Genomic DNA, 23664 nt, shown 5'->3' on the forward strand with positions numbered 1-23664 from the left:
CACATTTTCTGTGGCTTCATGAGGAATCCAACAAGATAAGGAAATTGTTGGTGACGACCTCTCAGGAACTCCATGTGAGTTTATATCAGAGTATAGAGTGTCTAGACTGTTAACATTTTTAAAGATGTTTCAAAGTCGGTCAAACTCTAAGCCAGTTATTTAACCTAATGTGCCAAATGAGTCATTCTTTAGTTTACAAATGCATTGGTGATGTCTTGTTTGCGTTACTTAAACACCACTTTGTTGGTCACATCTACACGACACCAGTACTGTTGAAAATTACTAAATTACCTATTTTCCAGTTTTTAAGTGTCGTGAACTGTGAGGAGGATTGTACTAGACTTCAAGAGCATAGGAACAGATGGATGAAATAAGCAGACTCATGGAAAATATAATTTAACAGTGAAAACTGATGTGTTGTACCTTGTTAGGGGAGAATGAGAATAGACAGTAAAAACTAGAGGGCAGAATTCTGGAAGGTTGATAGGAATACAGATCTGAGTATATCTTCATAAATCATTCCTGGATAACTCTATTCTCACAGTCCATTTAAACTTATTAGCTTATTTGATTTAATTGTGTAAAGTTTATAAAATGTAAATTAAGTGTTTTGTTTTATTAATAACAGTTATGTCCAATAGTTCAGAACATCTTCCATTCCAGCACCACTGTGTTTGATTATCAGAATATTACTCTATTTTGTCGTCCTCAATTGCAGTTTCTCCTGCTTGTACGCTTACTTTATTAAATCTTCTATAAACTTAAACATGTTGGACTAGAGGCCTATGATTGAAGGTATGCCTCAGGGATTGGTGCTGGGCCCATTGCTGTTTGGCAACTATTTTAAGGATTTGGATGAGAATGTTCAAGGCATGATTAGCAAATTTGCATAACACTAAAGTACATGATATTGTAGAAATGAAGATAGTTATCAAGAATGACAGCAGGATCTTGATCAGCTGGGCAAGTGGGTCAGGGAATGAAAAATAGAGTATAATTCTGATAATTTGTGATGTGTATATAAATGACTTGGACATAAATGTAGATGGGTTGATTGCTGAAGTTGTGGACTGTGAGCAAGGCTGTCTAAAGTATACAGCAGGATGTAGATTAACAATGGAAATGGGCAGTGAAATCGCAGGTGGAGATTAATCTGAGCAAGTGTGAGGTGCTGCACTTTGGAGGTTAAATGCAAGGGGAAAATATACAGTTAATGGAAAGATCCCAACAGCATTAATGTTCAGAAGGTTCTTGGGGGCCAAGCCAATAGCTCCCTGAAAGTGGCAACATGCTAGACAGTTGTAAAGAAGGTGTATGTTATGATTGCTTTCATCGGTTGGGGCAGAGAGCATGCAAGTCTGGGAAGTCATGATGCAGCTATATCGGACGGGTTGAGCAGCATTTGGAGTATTGCATATAGGTCTGTTTGCCCCATTATGTGAAGGATGTGGAGGCTTTGGAGAGAGTGTAGAGGAGGTTTACCAGAATGCCACGTAGCTATAAGGAGACGTTGAACAAATTTGGATTGTTTACTCTGAATTGTTGGAGGCTGAGAGGAAACCTGATGGAAGTATATAAAATTGTGAGAGGCATAGATAGGGTAGACAGTCAGAACCTTTTTCCCAGGATGGAAAAATCAAACTCTAGAAGGCATAATTATAAGACGAAAGGAGCAAAATTTGAAGGAGATTTGCAGGGCAAGTATTTTACACACAGGGTCTGGAACTAGATGCTGGGGTAGTGTGGAGGTAGATATGACAGTGGCTTTTTGATAAGCACTTGGATATGGGTGTTTCCATAAGTAAGGATACCAACCTGTGACATGGATGACCAAATTTGAAAGTTATTAAATCATAATGAAATACTGCAGCATTAAACGTGGGTCTACCTATGATCCTTTTGAGCTAATTTGTGATCACAATCGACCAAAATTTAATACTTTAAAAATATGGGGAAAAAAAGAGAATTAAAAAAAATATATAAGACATATGGGATACTGTCTTTTATACAAATTTCTAAGCTCCCTTACAAAATGTCGGCGCCTAACCCACCACGAGGCCCATAGTTCACGCCAGAGTCATTATAATTGCGTTAAAAAAAATTTTTAAATCGCTACGAGTGCAAAAAAAAGTTATAGCATTGACAACGGGAGGGACTACAGAATGAGACATCACTAAAATAGGTGAGCAAACTAGAGTTTTATTTCATGATTTTAAGTTCTATTCATTATTAAGTGGAAAGCTTAAACACAAAATATAAACAATAAAAAAAGAAACAATAAATATAAAAACAGTTACTCTGCTTTTAATTCACACATTTAACATGCGATCAAATGGGCACCGCTACTCACGTCGTGCTGCAAAAACTTGGGGCATCAGAAAACCATCTAATCGGGTGATAAATGATAAAAATCATAAGCATAATCGGAATTTGGCTTATATAGTTATTTATTTGCAAAATTAATGTAATCTTTCTGGTATAAATTAGCCTGAGGATTTGATGAAATCCTGCTTGAAAAATGTCATTAAAAAAGGCAAGAAAACACAGGGACATATCAGATATTTTTATTTGTAAAAACAGATTTATTGATTTTTGCCTCATCTCATTATTTTGGCTCTACACCATGATCTATACTACTTAAAACACAGGAGATGAAACAATGGGAATATTACATAAAAAACAGGAAAATAACCTGGAGGTTTGGAGACCTTCATTTTCACTACTGACAGCACGTCTTTACGGAAACACCCATATACAGGGAATGCAGTAATACGGATCATGTGCAGGCTGATGGGGTTAATTTAGCTTGGCTTCAAGTTCAGCACTGACATTTTGGGCCAAAAGCCCTGTTCCTGTTCTGTACTTTTCTTTGTTTTATGTTAAGTGTAAATGTTGCATTTTGGAATGTCAAGCCAGGCCAGGATCTTTCCAGTAAATGGTAAGGCCCTGGGGTACATTGCAGAGCAGGGGGATCTCGGAGTACGAGTACAGAGTTCCCTGAAAGTGGGGTCGCAAGTGGGTAGAGTGGTGAAGAAGGCTTTTGACATGCTGGTCTTCAATAGTCAGGGAATTGAGTTTAGAAGTTGGGACAATTGTACACGGTATTGGTGAGATCACTTTTAGCATATTGTGTCCCGTTTTAGTCACTCTGCTCTAGGAAAGATGCCATTAAGCTCAAAAGATGGCTGGACAGTTGGAAAGCAGTTGCGGCAAGGACATGAACAACATTTATAAGGCATTTGGACATATACATGGATAGGAAAGGTTTAGAGGGATATATATGGACCAAACACAGACAAATGGGATTAGCTTAGATGGAACATCTTGGTCAAATTGGGCTGAAGGGCTTGTTTCCATTCTGAACAAGCTGTGATTTTATTCCTCAATTTTGTCTTTTCCGAGAGAGGAATATTCCAGGCTGTTGAATCTATCATGATAATATCTGATTTCTCAGTTCTGGTATTATTTAAGGTTATCTTTATGACCTAACTTCATTGCACTGTTTTATAAAATGGAAAACATTGAAATTAGGTTTAAGGTAAATTGATCAGACTAATAAATAAGTCTGCACCACGTTTTAGTGATTTCTGTTGAAAATAGATACAGCATTTCATAAACATATCATTCTCTGGCATTTTATTCCGGAGAGAAATGTGTTTACCAGATTTTGACGTAATAGGGAAGGAGAACATTTTGGGGTCCTGTGTCCATTTCTTGGTTATTAATCATCATATAACATAAGAGATGAGGGAAATCTTATAGCATACTTTAGGGAAACAGCAGAAATAGGAAATTTGTTTTTTGGAGGAAGAATTTGATATGGAAACATTTTCTGAGGAGCATAATGTAATTAATGTATTCAAACTTACAAAGTCTTAATTTTCATTCAGGAAACTCACCACTGTATTGAAAAACTATGTGGACAACTCAGAGAAGCCAAACGTGACAGACCAACTTTTCAAAGCAATGAAATCTTTAGAATATGTTTTCAAATTCATTGTTCGTTCGAGAATACTATTTAATCAGTAAGTATCCCGTTTTTATTCATAAATATATATTATATATAAATGACTTGGACATAAATATAGATGGGTTGGTGATGGGTTGATCTGTGGCCTCCTTACTAATCAAGAACCTATCAATCTCCGCTTTAAAATTACCCCAATGACTTGGTCGCCACAGCCGTCTGCACTAAAAATTTGTAGGCACTCTAAAAATTCCTTCTCGGTATCCAATACAACTTGATTTACCCAGTCTACCTGCAAATTAAAATCCCCCATGATCACTGCAATATTGCCTTTCTTATATGTCGATTCTGTCATGTGATGTAATTTGTACCCTACAGTTCGGAGGCCTGCTTAAAACTCTCATCAGGGTCTTTTTACCCTTGCACTTTCTTAACTCTATCTACAAGGATTCTACATCTTCTGATCCTGTATGATCCCTTGCTATGGATTAAATTTCATTCCTTACCAGTACAGTCACCCACCTCCTCTGTCCCCTACCCGTCTTTTTGACAGGATGTATATCCTTGGGTGTTCAGCTCCCAGCTCTGATTTTTATCTAACCACATCCCTGTCATGCCCACACGTTTTACCTACAAATTTCTAACTGTGCTATCAGCCCATCCACCTTGTTCCGTATACTGCATCCATTCAAATATAACACCTTTAGTTCAGTATTTTTGGTTGAGCTTCTCTTATTCATGTTGATAGCTGTAAATCTACAATTCTAAGTAATCTTCAGCTGATAGTTGATTCTATTATTTTACACAGAATTGTCTGCATTTATGTGTAGTTCTACATTGTTATCTTTGAACAAGGGTCACCTGTTACCGTTTAAAATTTGATATTATCTCCCCAATATTTAGTAACCTTGAAATGATCATGCTCCATCACAAATCTCTCTACTCTTCATTGGTATAAAGTCATGTCATATACAAAAATAAGTCAGGGCACGTAGTTTTACTCAATCTCCCGTGGGCATGGATTTGGATGACAATTCACTTTAGGCCAATACCAATTGACAGCATTACCTTAAAATGGGAAGGTATTTACTTCAGGGACATTACCTTTACTTCAGGGACTGTTTTTAGGATTAACTGCATTTGTGTAAATTGCTGCAAATTAGTTTTGTCTTTTGTCTTTCCCATGCACAGGTTGTTTATTGTGTATTTTTTGTTTTGAGATTAAAGTTGAATTTAATATGTAAACGCTTTGCACATTGATAAACATTATGTAAATTATTATGTAAATTATACTTTATATCTGAGGAACAAATAATGATTTTAAAATTACATCTAAATACATGTATTTGTGATTGACTTTGGACTATTTAGTCCATTATTCTCCTTATTTCAACAGATCAAAAGATAAATGTTTACTCTCCCCATCTATCCTTCCCAAAGCCATTATGCTAATCGAAGATAAAAATCGAAAAAACAGTTCTCTAAAATGCTTTTATTCCTCTCTTCCTGCCCTAGCTAACTGTTGTCTCTCTGTTGTCATCCTGTCATTTAAGATTTGGCAACATCTGATTTGATATCATAGCAGCAATTATGTTTGGCTGGAGAACTTTTGTTTGGCTAGAGTACTGTAGAAATTCACTTATGAACCTACATATTCTGTTAGTTATAACTACAGGAGTATAAAGAATATGTCGTATTGTTTGTCTCAGCACAGAAATTTGCCAGAAACGTTATATTGATGAAACTTTATCCAACTTTTTTTCGGATCTACTTTATATGTTTTTCTAAAATTGTAGGTTTGGTTCTTACATGTCAGTCAAGCTGAGAAAGACGCACTCTTAAGAAAAAGTTTACCCCAACCTACCTATATTTCATTCATTGCATTCAAGTGCATTTATAATGATAACAAATGCACCTTTTTCCTGTGGCTATTTTACTATGCACCTTTAAATATCTAATATTGAATTAATATCAGTATATTCCAATTTTATTGTAATTTTGGTCACGAGCAGGTAAATAATAACAGCATTTAAAGTGGCATTCCTATAATTATCAGAAAACTATATTAAATACATTTTGCAAACTAAATTATATAAAGGTTTATCTCAGATTTATGTTCAGAAGTGTATAAAATATACAACAGTACAGTACAACACAGGAAAAGGCCCTTTGGCCCACAATTATGCCAAGATATCTGTACATGGCCTATATCCCTTAATTCCCTGCCTGTTCATATATCTGTTTAAATGGCCCTATGAATGCTTATCGTATCTGCTTCCACCACATCCCCAACAGCAAGTTCTAGACACATAACAGTTTCTATTTCACTTTCATTTGAGAGGTATGTTCATCTTTTGGATCAGCCTATCATGCGAAATATTGTCGAGAGCTTTAAAATGTCCATGCAAATACCATTCTTTGTCTTACCCTCATCAATCATCTTCATCACCTTCTCTATTTATATATATGTTCAGTATTTCTACAGAGCTAACGCTTGTCTTCATGTTTTAGTTTGCAACTATGATGTTAGCTGAATTGTGATTGTGTAGCCTCATCATATAAAGTTTACTTATTTTCTCTGGATCATTGCTGCCATTCAAGAGTTAAAGCTTCTGACAGTTTCAGCTCCTCTTAATTCAACGGGAAAGAAAGGTTCAGGTTACATATTTCAGAAGCTTTCAAAATTTTAAATAGAGAAGAATGAGCACTTCTTGTTTTCTTTGTGTACTGTAAATGACTAAATTTATTACGTTGAATATTTAACTTAATTTAAGTTTATATTTAAACAAAAATAAAATTTTGTGACAACAGCTTCTAATTTACACTTACATAACACTAATTATGTTATCTGTTGGACAATATTCAAATTTAAACTTTGTACCGTGGATCACACACAGGGAAATGGATAAAATATATTTCCTCATTTTTATTACAGTTTTTTTCAAAATATTTTTCTGTTCATAACTAAAATATTTATATTCTCTTACGTCTTTGCATGATATATCGCATTGTGGTTTGTATAATCCATTTGGAAACAAATCACTGCAGCGACACAAGGGTTCTTAGTGTAATTAGTTTGGTCAAAATACATGCTGATGTTGGTAGGCAGCAGACAATCAAAGATTGCATTCCACCTTGAGCTGTACCAAATCTCAGATTTTCCCTGAAACAGTTGTTAAATTCTTGTTTCCCTCTATAGTCAGCAGCTTAATTGAAGAGTGTGCCAATTACAGTGAAATGTCACCTCATGTCTAGTGCATACATCAGGCTGCAGGATCAGAAGTGCAAATCCTAGGTAGATTATTAGATGTATAGCAAATGTTTGATGGGGAAGGGGGGTAATGACTGAGCAGCTGGAGCTTCTCAGAAAACAATGTGGCCATCTATGTGTGGAGTTGTAGGACAAGGTCCTCAAAGAATATTTCTCCTCTGATTTTTACCACGGAGAACGAGGGAACTTGGGGCAGTTAATGGAAATATTTTGAGCACTGTCCGGTTACAATTAAGAAGGTGCTGAATGTCCTAAGATGTATGAAGGTTGATAAACTTCCTTGGCCTTATCAGATATATCCAAGAACACGCTATAGGTATACTTTTAGAATGTCTTTGTTTTCTTGTTAATTTAATTTTATCCTGCCAAGGATATTTTATGGCCTTTTTTGGCCTTTTAATTTCTTCATTAATTCTTCTTGTGCAGGTTTATAGTATAATCCCAGCAGAGTGATCACCCTTATCATATTCCTTAATTCCACCCCTATGGGCACATTTGAAGATCCCTTTAGGATATCCTCTTTTAGTACTGCCGTTATGTTCTCCAAAATCAGTGGTAAAGCTTTTCCTTCTCTTTTCCATTTTCTTCTGTCACATCAGACACCTGGAATGTTAAATTGACAACCCTGCCCTTCGCTTAACCCACCTTCTATGTTTATAATAACATTATAATACCAAGTGCCAATCCATGCTTTCCATGTGAGGCTCCTTGCATGAAAGCAACGCATTTGACCCTGTAAGCCCATCACTGCTTTCTAAACTGCCTCTGTCCACCAGAATTGCTTGATTTCTCTTTTACATTATTCTCCTGACTTGCTGCATTGCTACAATGGTTCCCATCTCCCTCTCCCAACCAAGTTAGTTTAAAACCCCCCAAGTAATGAGAGAAGTTTTCTGCGACAATATCGATCGCCCTACAGTTTGGGTGCAGCCTGACCTTGTACAGTTCCCATTTACACCAGAAGCGATCCTAATGATCAAAGTACACATAGCCCTCCCTCCTGAATCAACTCTTTAGCCATGTCTTCATCTGTCCTATCCTTCTCATTCAATCCTTACAAGCATGTTGCCCAGAGAATAATCCTGAGATTCCTTTTAACTTAATGTCTAACTCTCTATACTCACTTTGTAGGGCCTCATCTCTCTTTCTACTAATATATACTATGACCTCTGGCCCTATTCCTTCAGAATGTTCAGCAGCGGATCTGAGACTTCTCTGATTATTACATTAGCGAGGCAACATATCATGCTGGAATCTAGTTCTTGGACAGACAAGTACCTGTCCCCCTCATTAACGAATTTCTATCATTATTGCTCACCTAAACTTTCCGTCCTCTGCTAGTGATCAGCCATGATCGCATTGAATGGCGGTGCTGGCTCGAAGGGCTGAATGGCCTACTCCTGCACCTATTGTCTATTGTCTATTGTCTATTGTCTATGCATTAGAGCCAACAAAGTACCACAAACTCAGCTTCTGCTGCTTTCCCCTTAGGCCATCCCCAATAGTATCTAACGTGCTATACCCGTTGAGAATGGAATGACCATGGCAGTTTCCTGCACCATTTGTCTGCCCTTATTGCCATTTCGGATGGTCACCCATCTTTTTGTACCTATGGAATGACCAACTCGCTAAACTTACTGTCTGCAACATTTTCCAAATCTTAGATGCGACATAGCAAGTCCAACTGCAACACCAATTGAACTACCCTGCAATCTCCAATCTCCCTTTTGAGATTTACCCTGTAGGGAATTTAAGTAGTACTTTATATATATGATATAAACTCCTCATTTATGGAGTCTGGCTCATCATTCATTCACTCATCATTGTTAATTAGCAATTAATAATTCCTATTCTTGCTACTTCGCAGTTCCTTGCATCTCAATTTAAACAAAATAATACTTGCAAATTAGCAAGCCAATTATATTGGAGAAAGACTGATCCATTGTTATTTTGCATTGAAAATAATTCTAAATGTTTCATGGTCCCTTGCCCTTGTGGACTTTCATTTAAATTTATTTTCTAATCTAATTTTCTATAAATTTATCTGATATTTCTTTTTTATTTCAAGTGCTATCTTTTTTCTATTCTTAATTTAATTTGTCACTGGCTGCTGTTTTATTTTGACTACTAGTTATTTTTTGTTTGTAGATATTGTGAACTAATTTACTATACATTGAACATAGAACTGTACAGGAACAGGGACTTTGGCCCAACACATTGGCACTGACCATGATGCCAATGTAAAGTAATCTCATTTGTGTTGGTTGAATGGCCCTCAAACTGTGCTATTGTATTTGCTTCTACCATCTCTGCAACATTTTACAGGAGAGGGCCTGTGTATCTTACCTCCCCCTGAACTCAATATGTATTTAATGTCAAATGCTAATAACTATAATAACATTTGGGCAGATATATGAATAGGAAGGGTTTAGAAGGGACAAATGGGACTATAGACAAATGGGACTAGTCTAGAATGCTAACTTTGTTGGCATGGAAAAGGTGTGACGACGGGCCTGTTTTCGTGCTGTATAGCTTATGACTCGATAAATACTTATTCTGTGTAAAACAAAACATTCCAATCTTTGTTTTGTAAAACGTGATTTTTGAATGAATTTATCATTGAAAATATTTATAATTAATTGCCAAATTAATTGCTTTTTTGTTTACAAACTTTACCGGAATTGTAAAATGTTGATCATATTTGTTCATTTCTCAAGATTGTATGAAGATAAAGGTGAAAGTGACTTTATGGATTCCTTGAGACATTTGTTCAGATCAATTAATGACATGATGAGCAGCACTTCAGATCAAACAGTAATAGTAAAGGTAATTTTTACTTGAAGATTTAAATCAATAAAAATTACTCCATTTTTTTTCTCAGCTCAACTTGTGTGGAGTTGTTTCTGAAATTGTTTTTGGAAACAAACAAGAGAACTGCAATGTACTTGTACCTTATTGATTGCATTTATATTTAAACGTAATTATAAACAGGAGAATACATACTTTACTAATGTTAACATGAATGAATACTAAAACATTAGGAAGGAGAGGGCCTGTGTGTCTTACCTCCCCTTGAACTCAATATATATTTAGTTAAATCTTAATAACTATAATAACATTTGGGCAGATATATGAATAGGAAGGGTTTAGAAGGGTATATATAGACAAATGGGACTAGTCCAGAATGCTAACTTGGTTGGCATGGAAAAGATGTGATGAAGGGCCTGTTTCCATGCTGTATAGCTTATGACTCGATAAATACTTATTCTGTTAACAGCAGTAAGATTCTTATTGCATCCATTGACCTCGGAGAATGTTTCAGATGTTCAGATCTATATTGACACCGTACAATCATAAGCCTGTAAAATATGCTGATGTGATTAACCCAGCACAAGGTTCATCTTTGTCCCATACATTCCCCATTGCAGCCCTAAACATTTGCAGCAATGCAGGTTCATTCTGCTTGAGCCACTACCCCATGGTGGCACTTTGTGGCAGTGAGGGCCATGAATCGGTGACCAGGCATCGGGCAGAGAATCTGACTTACCCTCCCTCCCCCCCCCCCCCCCCCCCCACAGAGCCAAGCCACGAGTCGGCAGGAGGTCGGGAGAGTAATTTTTTAGCAGCTGTTATTGGACAAGTTCATATCCGATATATGGGAGTTGTTTAAAGGCCAACTGATCAGAGTTCTGGACCAGCATATTCCAGTAAGCAGGAGCATAGGGATGGTAAGGTAATGGAGCCTTGGATGGCTGGAGAGGTTTTAAGCTTGGTCACAAAGATAAAGGAAACTTATATAATGTTTAGGACAATGAAATCAGACAAGATCATTGAGGAATATAAAGCAAGCAGGAAAGAACTCAAGCAGGCATTGGAAGAACTTGAAAGGGCTATGAAATTTCATTGGGAAGTCATATTGATGGAAATCGCAAGCTTTTCCTGTATACGTCAAAAATAAGAGTTTAACTAGAGAGAAGGTTGAACCATTCAAGGATGAAGGAGGGAATTTATGCTTGGAAGATGTTTCAAAGGTCTTTTATTGTCACATGTACCAATTAAGGTACAGTGATGTGTGAGTTACCATACAGCCATACGGAAAAAAAAGCAACAAGACACACAAATACATAAAAGTTAACATAAACATCTACCAGAGCGGATTCCCCACATTCCTCACTGTGATGGAAGGCAAAAAAGTCCAATCTTCTCCCTCTTTATTTCTCCCGCGGTTGGGGCAGTCGAACCATCCGTCGGGGCGATCAAAGCTCCCGCATCGGGGCGGTCGAAACTGCCACAGCTTGCAGTTCCCGATGTCGGTGTCTGAGCAGAGACCGCGGGCTCTGTGATGCAAGTCCGCAAGCACCCACGGTTGGAGCTCTGAGGTCGATCCCTGGCAAAAGGATTGCGGTTCTCGCGATGTTAAAGTCCCGTACGCTCCCGGCGGTAGAGCTCTCAAAAGTCGATCTCCAGCTAAAGCTGCCAACTACTCAATGTTTGGCTGCAGTGCGAACGGAGATCCGATAAGGAAAAAAATTAGCATCTCCGTCGAGGTAAGAGATTAGAAAAGGTTTCCCCCAATCCCCCACCCCCCACATAAAACAAGCTAAAGAACACTAAAAACTTACATTTAACACAATAGTGTACCCTGCATCAATTTCACCATCCTCCATGTTCTTCCCCTTGCTGAATACAGCAAGGAGTTTGTACGTTCTCCCCGTGACCTGCGTGGGTTTTCTCCGAGATCTTCGGTTTCCTCCCACACTCCAAAGACGTCCAGGTATGTAGGTTAATTGGCTGGGTAAATGTAAAAATTGTCCCTAGTGGGTGTAGGATAGTGTTAATGTACGGGGATCGCTGGGCGGCGCGGACTTGGTGGGCCGAAAAGGCCTGTTTCCGCGCTGTATATATATGATATGATGATATGATATGATAACACATACTATTTAAACACAAAGAAGGAAAGGACAGACAACTGTTGGTGAGGCAGCCATTGCTGGCACCACCCGGTGGCATGTGGGATACCAAAGAGAACTTTGGATCTGTATTCAGCAAGGGGAAGAACATGGAGGATGGTGAAATTGATGCAGGGTACACTATTGTGCTTGGGGAGTTTGAGATGAAGAAGGAGATAGTATTGGGTCTCATGCAAAGCATTAAGGTGGACAAATCCTCAGGGCCTGACAGGATCTATATCAGGTTATTGAGAGGCATGAGACAAAAATCTAGGGGATGACAGATCTTTTTATCCTCTTTAGCCGCAGGTGAGGTCTAAGAGGGCTGGAGATTAACCAGTGTTGCTCCTTTTTTTAAGAAGGGAAGTCATCAAAGAAATGATAGGCTGGTGAGTCTTGTGTTCGAGAGAGGGAAAGTATTGGAGTGGATTCACTCCAATTATTCACATTAGGAAGGGAAAGGGATAAAGGGCAGTCAGCATGGCTTTGTCTGCAGCAGGTCACGTATTATGAACTTGGAATTGCGAAGGTGATTGATCAGCATAGGCCAGTGGATGTTGTTTGCATGGATTCTAGTAAGGCATTTGATAAAATCGCTCATGGCAGGTTGATCCAGAAAATTAAAATTCACAGCGACTTGGTAGTTTGAATTCAGAACTGGCTTACCCATAGAAGGCAGAGGTATTGGTGGAAGGTTGTTATTCCGGCTGGAGATATGTGACTAGTGGCATGACACAAGGATCTATGCTAGGACCTCTTTTGTCTGTGATATAAATAAATGAATAGATGTAAATGCAGATGGGTCAGTTAGTAACTTTGCAGCCAGCATCAGAATTGGTGGAGTTGCAGACAGTGAGGAAGGCTACCAAAGGATATGGGGATAGAAATGGCAGATGGAGTTTAATCCAAGCAAGTGTGAGGTGTTGCATTTTGGGAGGTTGAATGAAAGAGGAAAGTATACATTAATGATGTCCTTTAACAGTCGAAGGATCTTGGTGTCCAAAATGGCAACATAAATAGTTAGCATAGTGAATAAGGTGTATGGTATGCTTGCCTTCAATGGTTGAGGCTTTGAGTATAAGAGTTAGGAAATCATATTTCAGCTCTTAAAAAAAACTTGGGTTATGCCATTTGGAATATCATGCATTTCTGATCTCCCCATGAGAGAAAAAATGTGAAAGCTCTGGAGAAAATGCAGAAGAGAATGCAGCATGGATTAGAGCTGTAAGGTGCATGGGTGTCAGAGGTTTTGGGGAGAAGGCAGGAGAATGGGGTAGGAGGGAGAGATATGATTGAATGCCATGATTGAATGTGGCATATACTTAATGGACTGAATGGCTCCTATTACTTATTACCTAATGAGGTTAGGCAAATTTGGATTGTTTTCCCTGTTGGAGGTAAAGGAAGACCTGATATAAGTATATCAAATGATATAGCAGGGTAGACAGTCAGAACCATTTTCCTGGGTGGAACTATCACAGGCCTGAGGCATAGCTTCAAGTTCAGAGGGGAAAAGTGTAAGAGGTTGTGCAGTGCAATTTTTTTTACACGGCAAGTGGTGGGTTCCTGAAATGCATTGCTGGGGCTTAAGGTGGAAGCAGATACGATAGTGGGATTTAAAGGGCCTTTGGATAGGCACATGGATATATATGTAGGGGATGGAGGGATATTGTTCAAGCGCGGGCCGCCGGTGAGATTAATTTGGCATTATGTTCAGCACAGACATTGTGTCTGAAAGACCTGTTTTGTGATGCTTTTCTATGTTGTCGAGAAGCAAATCTACACCTGAAAGAATTGCTAATGTTTCATTTGAGGTCTATGACTTATCAAATCCATCAAAGGGTAATTTAGTTGAGGAAAAACAGCTTCTGCAGTGTTGGGATTTTATTTGGTAATTTATTTGTTCACTTACAAAGAATGGGCATTTTTGAGTGTCAACAGAGGAAGAAGAAAATTAATAGATTGGGTAGAGAAATGAACATGGCAAATCACGTGACATTGTTAAATTTGTTACGCTCCTCTGTTCTTAATGAAAAAAATCAGATTAATATAGGAAGCTCAGCATAAATATATGTTAAACCATACAGGAACATTCAGTATTTATGCAAATAATTTATGATGACATGTATCTTAATGAAGATATTCTGTGTTAAATACTGTATATTTGAAAACTATTATTTTCCCTTCAGAGCTAAATTTACTTACGTTATTTCTAGGGGGCTGCTTTGAAATACCTCCCAACAATTGTAAATGACGTTAAGCTGGTGTTTGATCCAAAAGAACTTAGGTAAGGAATGGGCTTTCCCAGAGCATTCGTAACAAGCTAAGTATTTGCCCTCTCCCGTGTGCAGAATAAAACATGAATAAAATAAAATATATGTGGAATTAATAGATATATAGTTTAAGCATTCAGATTGGATTATTCAGCCAGGTGGGTTGTTAATTGACTAGAAAACTATTGATCTGGATGGTACAAATATTGAATGACTAAATCTGTCACATAATTCTGAAAAAAAGCATTGTTATTGTTGTTTGCTATGTTTCTTATAACAAGTCAACCAAGACGAATCCGAAAATAAAATAAGTTTATTTTAATTTTTATACTGACATTGACCATATCTGAGGAGTGAGCAATGATTACTTTTGGACCAAATTAAAGTGATGTGATCTTTAAAAAAACCTCAAGCCTTTAATGTTGTTGGCCAAATTTCCTGCGTGTAGCTTCATCAAATATGAAGAAATCCAGGCATGTGGCTGGAATTTAGGGTTCAGAAAAATGTTCTTCCCAAATGAAAAACCTTATTAAAAGAGAACTTACACAATAAAGTGATGTTTTTGATCTTTGTGGGGCCCTCATTAAATTATAATTTACTCATGTTTTCTCTAATCACCTTTGTGACAGCAAATTGTTTACAGACTTCATTCATAATGTTCCACCGGGCAGACTTGTGCGTCAGAAACTCTACTGTTTGATTGAAATAGTGCACAGTGACCTCTTCACACAGCATGGTGAGTAAGATTTTCTTCTAATTGACATACCATTTTCTGCAAACAATGGAGTTTTTGCCAGGCTTTAATATACATTTCTACTATGTTATGGGGGCTTGAGCCAATTCACTCCACAAGAACAGCAATTTTCTGTATTTCATTTTTTGCCTCTGACTTCTGCTGGTGGAAACTTAAGGGGAATGCTTTGTGCAAATAAATTTCCTAGAATCCCAGAAATTTTATTTAAAAACTAGTCCAAACCTCTCCTGCATTAGTGCAGCACCCTCTCCTCCCCCCTTCCCCTCCCCTCGCCTCCCTTCCCCCCACCCCTCTCCTCTCCCCCCTGCCCCCTCCTCTCCCCCTGCCCCCCTCCTCTCCCCCCTGCCCCCCTCACTCTCCGCTCTCCTCTTCCCTTCCCCCATTTCCCTTCCCCCCACTCCATCCCCCTCAACCCCCCATTATCCTCCCCCCTCCCTCCCTCCCCCTCCCTCCCTAGGAGATAGATTCAAACTTTAAAATGTGAGTAACTTTAAAAATATAACACTGATTTCAACAAAACGTCTTCCATTAGCACCAAAAGGACGACAGTAAGGTGGGCCTAAAATTGTCGTGCTATCGTGTACCGTTTTGGCTGTAGTCCAGGAACAAACAAATAAACAAACGAGAGTTTTAGTATATAGATATTCTCAAGAAATTCCAGAGCAGATAAGTGAGTTAAACATGCCTCACTTCAATGGCTTTGTTTCATCTCGCTACTTAATGGCTTTTAAATTAACATAACAAAATCACTAAAATGTAAATTATCATAGCTTTGGGGTTTACATTAAATCTGGAATAAGGAGATGAAGCTATTGCTCGAGTGCATAGAAAATATTTAATTTTCTATTGTGACTTATCTACAAAACAACTTTTACATCAAGATGCATCTGTTTACTCTACCAAGTCAATCGCTGTAGAAATGTTAACTGTTTTGCCTGGCTTTTCAGATGCACTTAATGTAACTGTTTTATATTTTATGTATGGAGATCATGTCTTTAATTTTATGATTAAAGTTAATGCCCTAATAGAATCTTAAACAATTAAATGAAATTGTGTTTTAATGCAAATTAATAATTAAATTTATTGTGGCAGTGCTGGGGGCAAATTATTACCAAATCTCAATTTTGCTGTTTGCATAACAATCAAAAAGTGCAGATGCTCGAAATCCTGAAATTAAAAAAGACAAAATACTAGAAACACTGAACAGGTCAGGCATAGCTTGTGGAAAGAGTAAATGTTAAAATTTTGGGATTAGACCACTTCACCTGAATTGGGAAGGGGGAAAAGAAAATGTTAGTTTTTAACTGCAGATGAAGCAGGTGGGCGGATGGGTAGAGAAAACGGAGAAACTCTGAGATGAGACCAAGTGAGATAACATAGGAGATAGAGAGCATTCCGATTAAATTGCACTTGTCTTTGTGTAACATGTTGCTAGTAGCAAGGTCATGGGAGATTCTTAGCAGACCAGAGTACACTTTACAAAATGAAATATATGGCCAATATGACTCTAACCTCCCACACTGAACTATGTTTGTATTTTCATGGACCTCCTCATAACCTGTATAATTCAGAGATTTTGAGAAATTTACAAAACAAAGAGACGATTCCAAACGTTGAGTCGATGTCAGCCAAAAATGGAACAATTTGCATTACCCCACTTTCATCTTTTAACTATTAGCCTTGTAAGTTTATGTCTTCAAGAACTTGCTCAGGCTCATGCAGTTTTTTTGCCTTTGCTATTTTTTCAGGCATTGAGTGCCAGACAACCCAATATTCTTTTTGGATGAATTCTTTATCTTTGACACTTCCATAATCCCTTCATAAATTAATTTATATTCATGACCTATAGTTATTGATTAAAACACCATTATTTCACTTTCTTTTCACCTTGTGGAAGCCTCTTATTTTATATGTGTATTAAGGCAGAAAAAATATTTAGCTAATATTTCCTTATAACTATAATTATCTTTATATTTTGGCCTCCTTATTCAGTTGTGGTTTCTAATTGGACCTACTCATTCCTCCTTTCCATTCAGCTATTTGTGAAACAACTTCAGTCTATCCAAGATATTTCCAGCCAGTATTTTCATCAATGTTCTTTATTGTACTTTCATTCTTCCTGTCCCCGAAGCATCTTCATTAGTCTCCACTATGCTGATTTCTCACCAACTGTCATAAACTTTCTTTTTATGTCTTGTTCAGCTGTATATGTACTTTGACTTTAATTCTCCTTCACTTTCCATTTAAGCAACTCTCTTCTACTGCTTGCAATCCTATGACCTCCCACCCTCTCCCCCCAGCCCTCTCTCCCAAGATCCAAGTTCCCTTTGCTAGTTCTCCTTCCTCAAATATTCTCCACTGGTTTCTGGTGCATGGTCAACATAAAATTCATTGGCAACTCTGATATCCTTCAATGCTTGTCCAATCTATCTCCAATGTATCATACAGTTCTGTATTCTTGCACACAATTCTCTGCTTCTTCCATGCCGAGTTATTGTTTGTGTTTTTGTCACATATTTTGAACTGGTGTGAATCATGTCTCATTCTGCCACTGTGCTCCTATCCTCTAAACCTTTGTTCCTGTGCTTTATTCTTGCCAATTCTTTTCATTTCAAGAATGGGTTACTAAAAATTGTCCTGCAAGCCATCACTTTTGCTGCATAATTGATGAGAATTTCAATATATTGATGTGGTAGCAATAAGTCATAAGAAAAAACAAAGCCCTAAATCTTTAAAGATATTTTTGTGAAATATATATTGGTATTGTGCCTATTTTGTTTACTCTGTTTCAAATGCAACTGGCATTATGAACCACATGCTCAATTCAAAGCCAAACTCCACATCAAAGAAATCTGTTCAAGAGTACTTTTTCAGTTGTGGCTATTCTTTGCTAAACTATTCCAAGTCAAAAGTTGTGTACATTGAAAAATTCTAATGTTGGTATATGAATTTCCATGTATTACAAGGATAATTCGCTGATGATTACAGTTAAAGTGTGTGTGCCCTTTGGGTTAACAAACAATCCTAACAAATGAAATAATTTATTAGTTAGTAGTTTTTATGTTTTGAATACTGTTGTTCATTGTGCCTAGAATGCAGAGACATCCTTCTACCCATGATGACAGACCAGCTGAAATATCATTTAGAAAAGCAAGAGGAGCTGGAAGCTTGCTGCCATTTGCTTAGCAATATCCTTGAAGTACTCTACAGAAAGGATGTGGTTAGTAGATATATCCAATATTTGTCAAATGTAACTCTGTTTGAACTCTGTATACATTTATGTCTTCTTATATCTGGTACATTATTTATTCTTTATGGCGCACTTAATCTGATCATGTATCAGACCTCTAATTAGCACACTGAAATTGCAAAGCAGAACTCCTTTAGTTTCTTCATGGTGCTGCAGTAATGCTGTGAAACTCTTTAGTGCTGAAACTATCAATGAGGAGTTAATCAGTAGCTTGGGAGTTGTAAAGGAGATTTGATGGCATGTGTATTAGGAACTTAGTGACACCACAGCTCAATGCAAAGTTCAATCTTGGTGCTTGAATTCTAGAGGAGAAAAATAAAATGTTGGTTTTCAACAAAAGAAAGCAGACAGTAGGCTTGACAGGAATATTCCCAAGTTCCTAATGACGTAGGAGAAATGGAGAAATTATCTGGCAAAATATTAAAATTCTTCAAGATACTACTGGCAAATTAGTAAAAGGATAGAAAGAATCTGAGGTTATAGACCCTTGCAAAGCAGTAAACAAGAAACATGGTCCAAAAGGCTCCTCGGTTCCTTCCTTGTGGACAAAAATTACTGAATAAGATTCGGCCATGATTTGTTCCATGATTCTGAAAAATCTCTCTCTCTGTAAGTGACTGGATTTGCTGTGAACAATTGCTGATCACCAGAATGAAACCAGATTTCAACAGAACCTAGGATAACTGTAACATTCTTTGAACTTTCCTGTACTTATGAAGCAGAAAGAGTGGACTAAAACAAAAAAATCCCCTGGAATCCATCTGAAATAAAAATAGAAAGTGCTGGAAATACTCATCAAGTCAGGCAGCAATTGTGGAGGGAAAAATTATGTTTCAGGTTAGCTGTCTGCAAATACTGTTGGACTTGCTAAGTATCTTCAGCATTTTTGTTTTTAAAGAATGTAGATATTTTTTGACTGCCAGTATAGATGTGTATTTATTACCTGTTTATTGCAACCTCTTAAGGTACAGCATTCTTAGAGGAGAAATGCCCCAAGACAATTACAAATATTTTGTCAGAATATATTTTCTCTGGAATTATAAAATTACCTTTGTGAAGCAATCTGGTTCTATTTTACCTTTAAGGCTGCTATAGAAATGCAAGGTACGGGTTGTAACTGATTCAAGTAGTGAAGACCACCATCTAAGAAACAATTACTACATGAAAAACAAAATTTCCATTTCAAATGGAAAAGATTAAACAAAATTAGACACAGCAAACCTTACAGCTACTACAGGCTTTGTGCATTGATGGGGCTCTGGAATTAGGAAGACAGTTCATTTGGAGGTAGTACATAGCCTTCGTGTCCCATTTGTGGGCAAAGGCTTGATCTAATATTAATTTGTTCTTTGTTATTAACTTTGAAAGGGTTGATTGGTATAACATATCTTTGCAGCAAAGTATGATTTAATGTCTACTCCTTGCACCTGATAGTGCAAGCTTTATATATGACATTGACATTAGTTATATTACTTTCAATCGAAGTGCAATTATAATTGATTTCTTGCAATGATAATTGCTTTTTATGGTGAATGTCAGTGAATATGTTATTTCTATCATTGCTCTTATTAATATACTCCATTGTTTGATTTTTAACTTAGGGACCAACACAACGACATGTCCAGTTAATAATGGAGAAACTATTGAGAACTGTAAATAGGACAGTCATCTCCATGGGACGTGATTCTGATCTAATAGTAAGTTCCTGTTGAAATCAGTGTTGGAATCTTTATTGGAGCTGTGAGTAACCAGTTTGAGCCATATTGGCAAAATTACATGTCAGTGCAATACAAAATAGTTGAAATCTTGATCCAAGTGTATTATGAAGGAGAGGAAGTGCAACAGGTATACATGAGAATGATTTCAGGCATGGGGATTGTCCTGTGAGTAAAAATGGAGTTAGATTGGCCTAATCTTATTGGAATAAAGAGAAATTAAAAGTGATTTATTTGAAAATATTAGATTCTAAGATGCAAAAACACACATTTTTGGAAGAGTTTGCCCATTTTCCCTGTTTTCTTCGGGTGCTCCGAGTTCTTCAAACATTCCAAAGAAGTACAGGTTTGCAGGTTAATTGGCTTCTGCAAATTGTCCGTGGTGTATACGGTGAACTAGTGTACGTGTGTTCACTGTTCAGTGCAGATTTGGTAGGCCGAAAGGCCTGTTTCCATGCTGTATCTCTAAACTAAATACAAACTAAACTAAACTCAGTTGATCAGGTAGCATCTCTGGAGGGAAATGTGCAGAGGGTGTTTTTGTTCAGGACCCTTTAGACTTAGAAATCATGTCTGAAGAAATGTTCTGACACAAAGTGTAATTTGTCCATTTCCCTCTCCAGATGCTGCCTGCTGAGTTCCTCCAGTAGTTTATTTTTTGCTTAAGATTTTTTTGTCTGAGATTCTAAGATGGACTTACAGCACAGAAACCTATGAACTTTGTCAATGGCTATGAAGTCCAAAGTTATGAGGCCGAATCTCTGGATAAATGGTAAATCATTTTGAGTTAAGACTCAGAAGCTTGTTGGAAATCCTTTCTCAGAAGATTGTGGTTGCTCAGTCATTGAGCATATTGAAGACTTTGATCAATAATAAGCCTGTAACAGAATACACATAGATAATATATGATCAATAACATTTCAATAAAATAATAATCCCAATATTAGTGCAAAAAAAGCCAAAGTCCTAGTGCAACCCAGGACAGTCCTTAGTTCATGGTTAGTATTGTGTACTGTTCAAGAGCCTGATGGTTGTTCTGAAGAAGGTATTCTTGAACCTGGTAGTCATGGTTTTCAGGCTCCTATATGTTCCTAATGATAGGAGTGAAATAAGAGGGTGACAAGGGAGATATGGGTCTTTGCTGACGCTGACAGGCTTTTTTGTGGGTGTTCCTCCTCTCTATTGTGGGAAGATCAGTATCCATGGTGGACCACCATTGTGTCCACCTTTTTCTTGATGTTCCAGGACATTCAAGTTGCTGAACCAGACTCAGAACCTAATACATCTTTGAAAATCCTAGAAAATTGTGGTTGCTCAATCGTTGAGCATATTCAAGACTAGGATCAATACCCTTTTGACATTAAATGAATAAGTGGATTGAGTGGGAAATGAACAAGGCGCTGGGTCAGCTGTGATCTAATCAAGATGTTGTATGGCGTAAGTCTTCTGTTCTTAAATCAGATAAATTGACAGCAAGTTAGTATTGACTTAGCATGGGGGTTTGCCTTTAAGGCAGAAATGGGCTAAACATTTTATTCATTGTAGAAACAAGGAACTGCAGATGCTGGTTTACAAAACCCCCCCACAAAGTGCTGGAGTGACTCAGCTGGTCTCTCTCCCTCGCTCTCTCTCTCGCTTCCTCTCTCATGCTCTTGTTCTCTCTTGTGCTCACTTTCTCTCATGTGCACTCTCTCTTGTGCTTGCTCACTCACTGTCTCCCGCACGCTCGTTATTCCTCTCCCTCGCATGCTCCCCGCCCCCTCACCCCTCTCCTTCCCCCTTCTCTTCACCCCTCTCTTCCTTTCTCCCCTAACCCCTCGCCTCCCTCCTCCCCTCACCCCTCTCCTCCCTCCCTCCCCCTGGTTGCCCTGATGTGCCTGTTTCATTCCTTTCTAAATCAGTGTCATGTAGCACAGAAATAGGCTCTTCTGCCAACCATCCAGTTCCTATTGATGCTAATCCGACTTACAATCACCATCCTCTGCCTCTTCTGGATCCAAGTGATCCTCCACATTTTGAACCTTATGCTGGAAGAATGGTAATTGATGAAGCAACTGGCAATGCTCTGGCCGAGGTCACTGCCCTGTAGAGCATTGGTTCAAGTTGCATCTCAATGTTGGTTCTCATTTGATTGCACTACCTGATATTCATAAGGGAAGGAAACATTCTGAGGTATCCCAGCAAAGTTAACTCAGGCTTTTAAATACATACCAAACCATTTCTGCATGTTTTGTAATAGTTATTTATGATTTAGAATATTAATTCTTAGAAATTGAGTGTGAAGTTAATTAGATAAAAATAAATCTGTATTGGGAGAAAACTATTTAATTGATGTGTGATATGGTAATAGTCCCATAAAAATAATACATTTACGAAATTTAAATTAAATAGAGCTAACTTCAATTTGATTCAACATTGTTCATTTTTCTCACAGTATTTAATTCCATTAGAACAATTCTAGTGCTGTTGTGGAAAATTTTAAATCAACTAGTCATCAGAAACTTACACAAGGGAAACAAGACTGTGCAGCAGAGAATAGGATGAGAAAATATGCAAGGATGTTTTGGATGATAATGTCAAACTTAATTGAGATGGGAATAAAACCATTTTGAAGGGTTAATGGATACTTTCACAATTTTGCTTTGTGATTTCTAATTCCTCACCCATTTGAGAACCAATTAGATATATCAAAGTTCCCTAAGTGAAGTATTCTTATCTCAGTTACATGCAAAAATATGATATTTATAAGAACAGAAATGACAATTACCATATGATTTTGTATGCCATGCCTGAGGTTTGAATGTTTTTGTCACTGGAAGTCTTTTTCAATTTTGCTCTACTTGTGGGCATGACTTAGAAGAATTTTAGAAATTATATTTTTACCACTTTTTGCATAAAATAAAAATGCCAAGATTTGAGGATCAAACATTTTCTTGCATTAGGTGTGGATATGATGTTACTAATCCAGAATTTTGCCACCATTGATAATTTTGACCAGTTATGTTCAGTCTTATTAATTTGAAGTATTTTCTATTTAAATTTGATATCACATAAGAAATGCTGAGCAGATTGGTTAGCATCCATGCAGAGAGTAACAATTTTTGCTTATTTGTTTATTTCTAATAGGATCTAGCTATTGCTGGTAAGGCTAGTGTTTATTGCTCAGCTCGAAATGCCCTTGAGAACATGGTGAAAGCCATCACTTTGAACCATTCCAGTGAACACATTCTGACAATGCTGTTGGAGGATGATTTTTATAATTTGGACCCAGTGATGGTTTAGGATTGGTGACATAATTACAAGTTTGCAAGTTGCGCAATTTGGAGGGGACCCTGTATGTTTTGGCATTTCCATGAGCCTGTTGTCTTTTCCCTCCTTGGTTGGAGTTTGTTGTATTAAAGTGACCTAGGTGAGTAATCATAGTGTGTTTTGCAGATGCTGCAATCACTGTGCACTGGTAGTGGAGGAAATCTATGTTTAGGGTG

At 37.5% G+C, this 23664-nt stretch overlaps 1 protein-coding gene across 3 annotated transcripts in view; it reads left to right on the forward strand.

Annotated features, from left to right (window-relative positions):
- dock1 (dedicator of cytokinesis 1) overlaps positions 1-23664 on the forward strand; it is a 404255-nt gene that overhangs the window by 106122 nt on the left and 274469 nt on the right. For all 3 annotated transcript variants that reach the window (XM_078413630.1, XM_078413629.1, XM_078413628.1), the window contains exons 22-27: positions 3891-4025; positions 9956-10064; positions 14404-14474; positions 15090-15196; positions 18307-18434; positions 20066-20161. In XM_078413630.1, coding sequence (XP_078269756.1) covers positions 3891-4025; positions 9956-10064; positions 14404-14474; positions 15090-15196; positions 18307-18434; positions 20066-20161 — 646 coding nt within the window. The remainder of the gene's footprint in view (positions 1-3890; positions 4026-9955; positions 10065-14403; positions 14475-15089; positions 15197-18306; positions 18435-20065; positions 20162-23664) is intronic.

This window comes from Rhinoraja longicauda, chromosome 16 (assembly GCF_053455715.1).
Source record: "Rhinoraja longicauda isolate Sanriku21f chromosome 16, sRhiLon1.1, whole genome shotgun sequence".
NCBI lineage: Eukaryota > Metazoa > Chordata > Chondrichthyes > Rajiformes > Arhynchobatidae > Rhinoraja > Rhinoraja longicauda.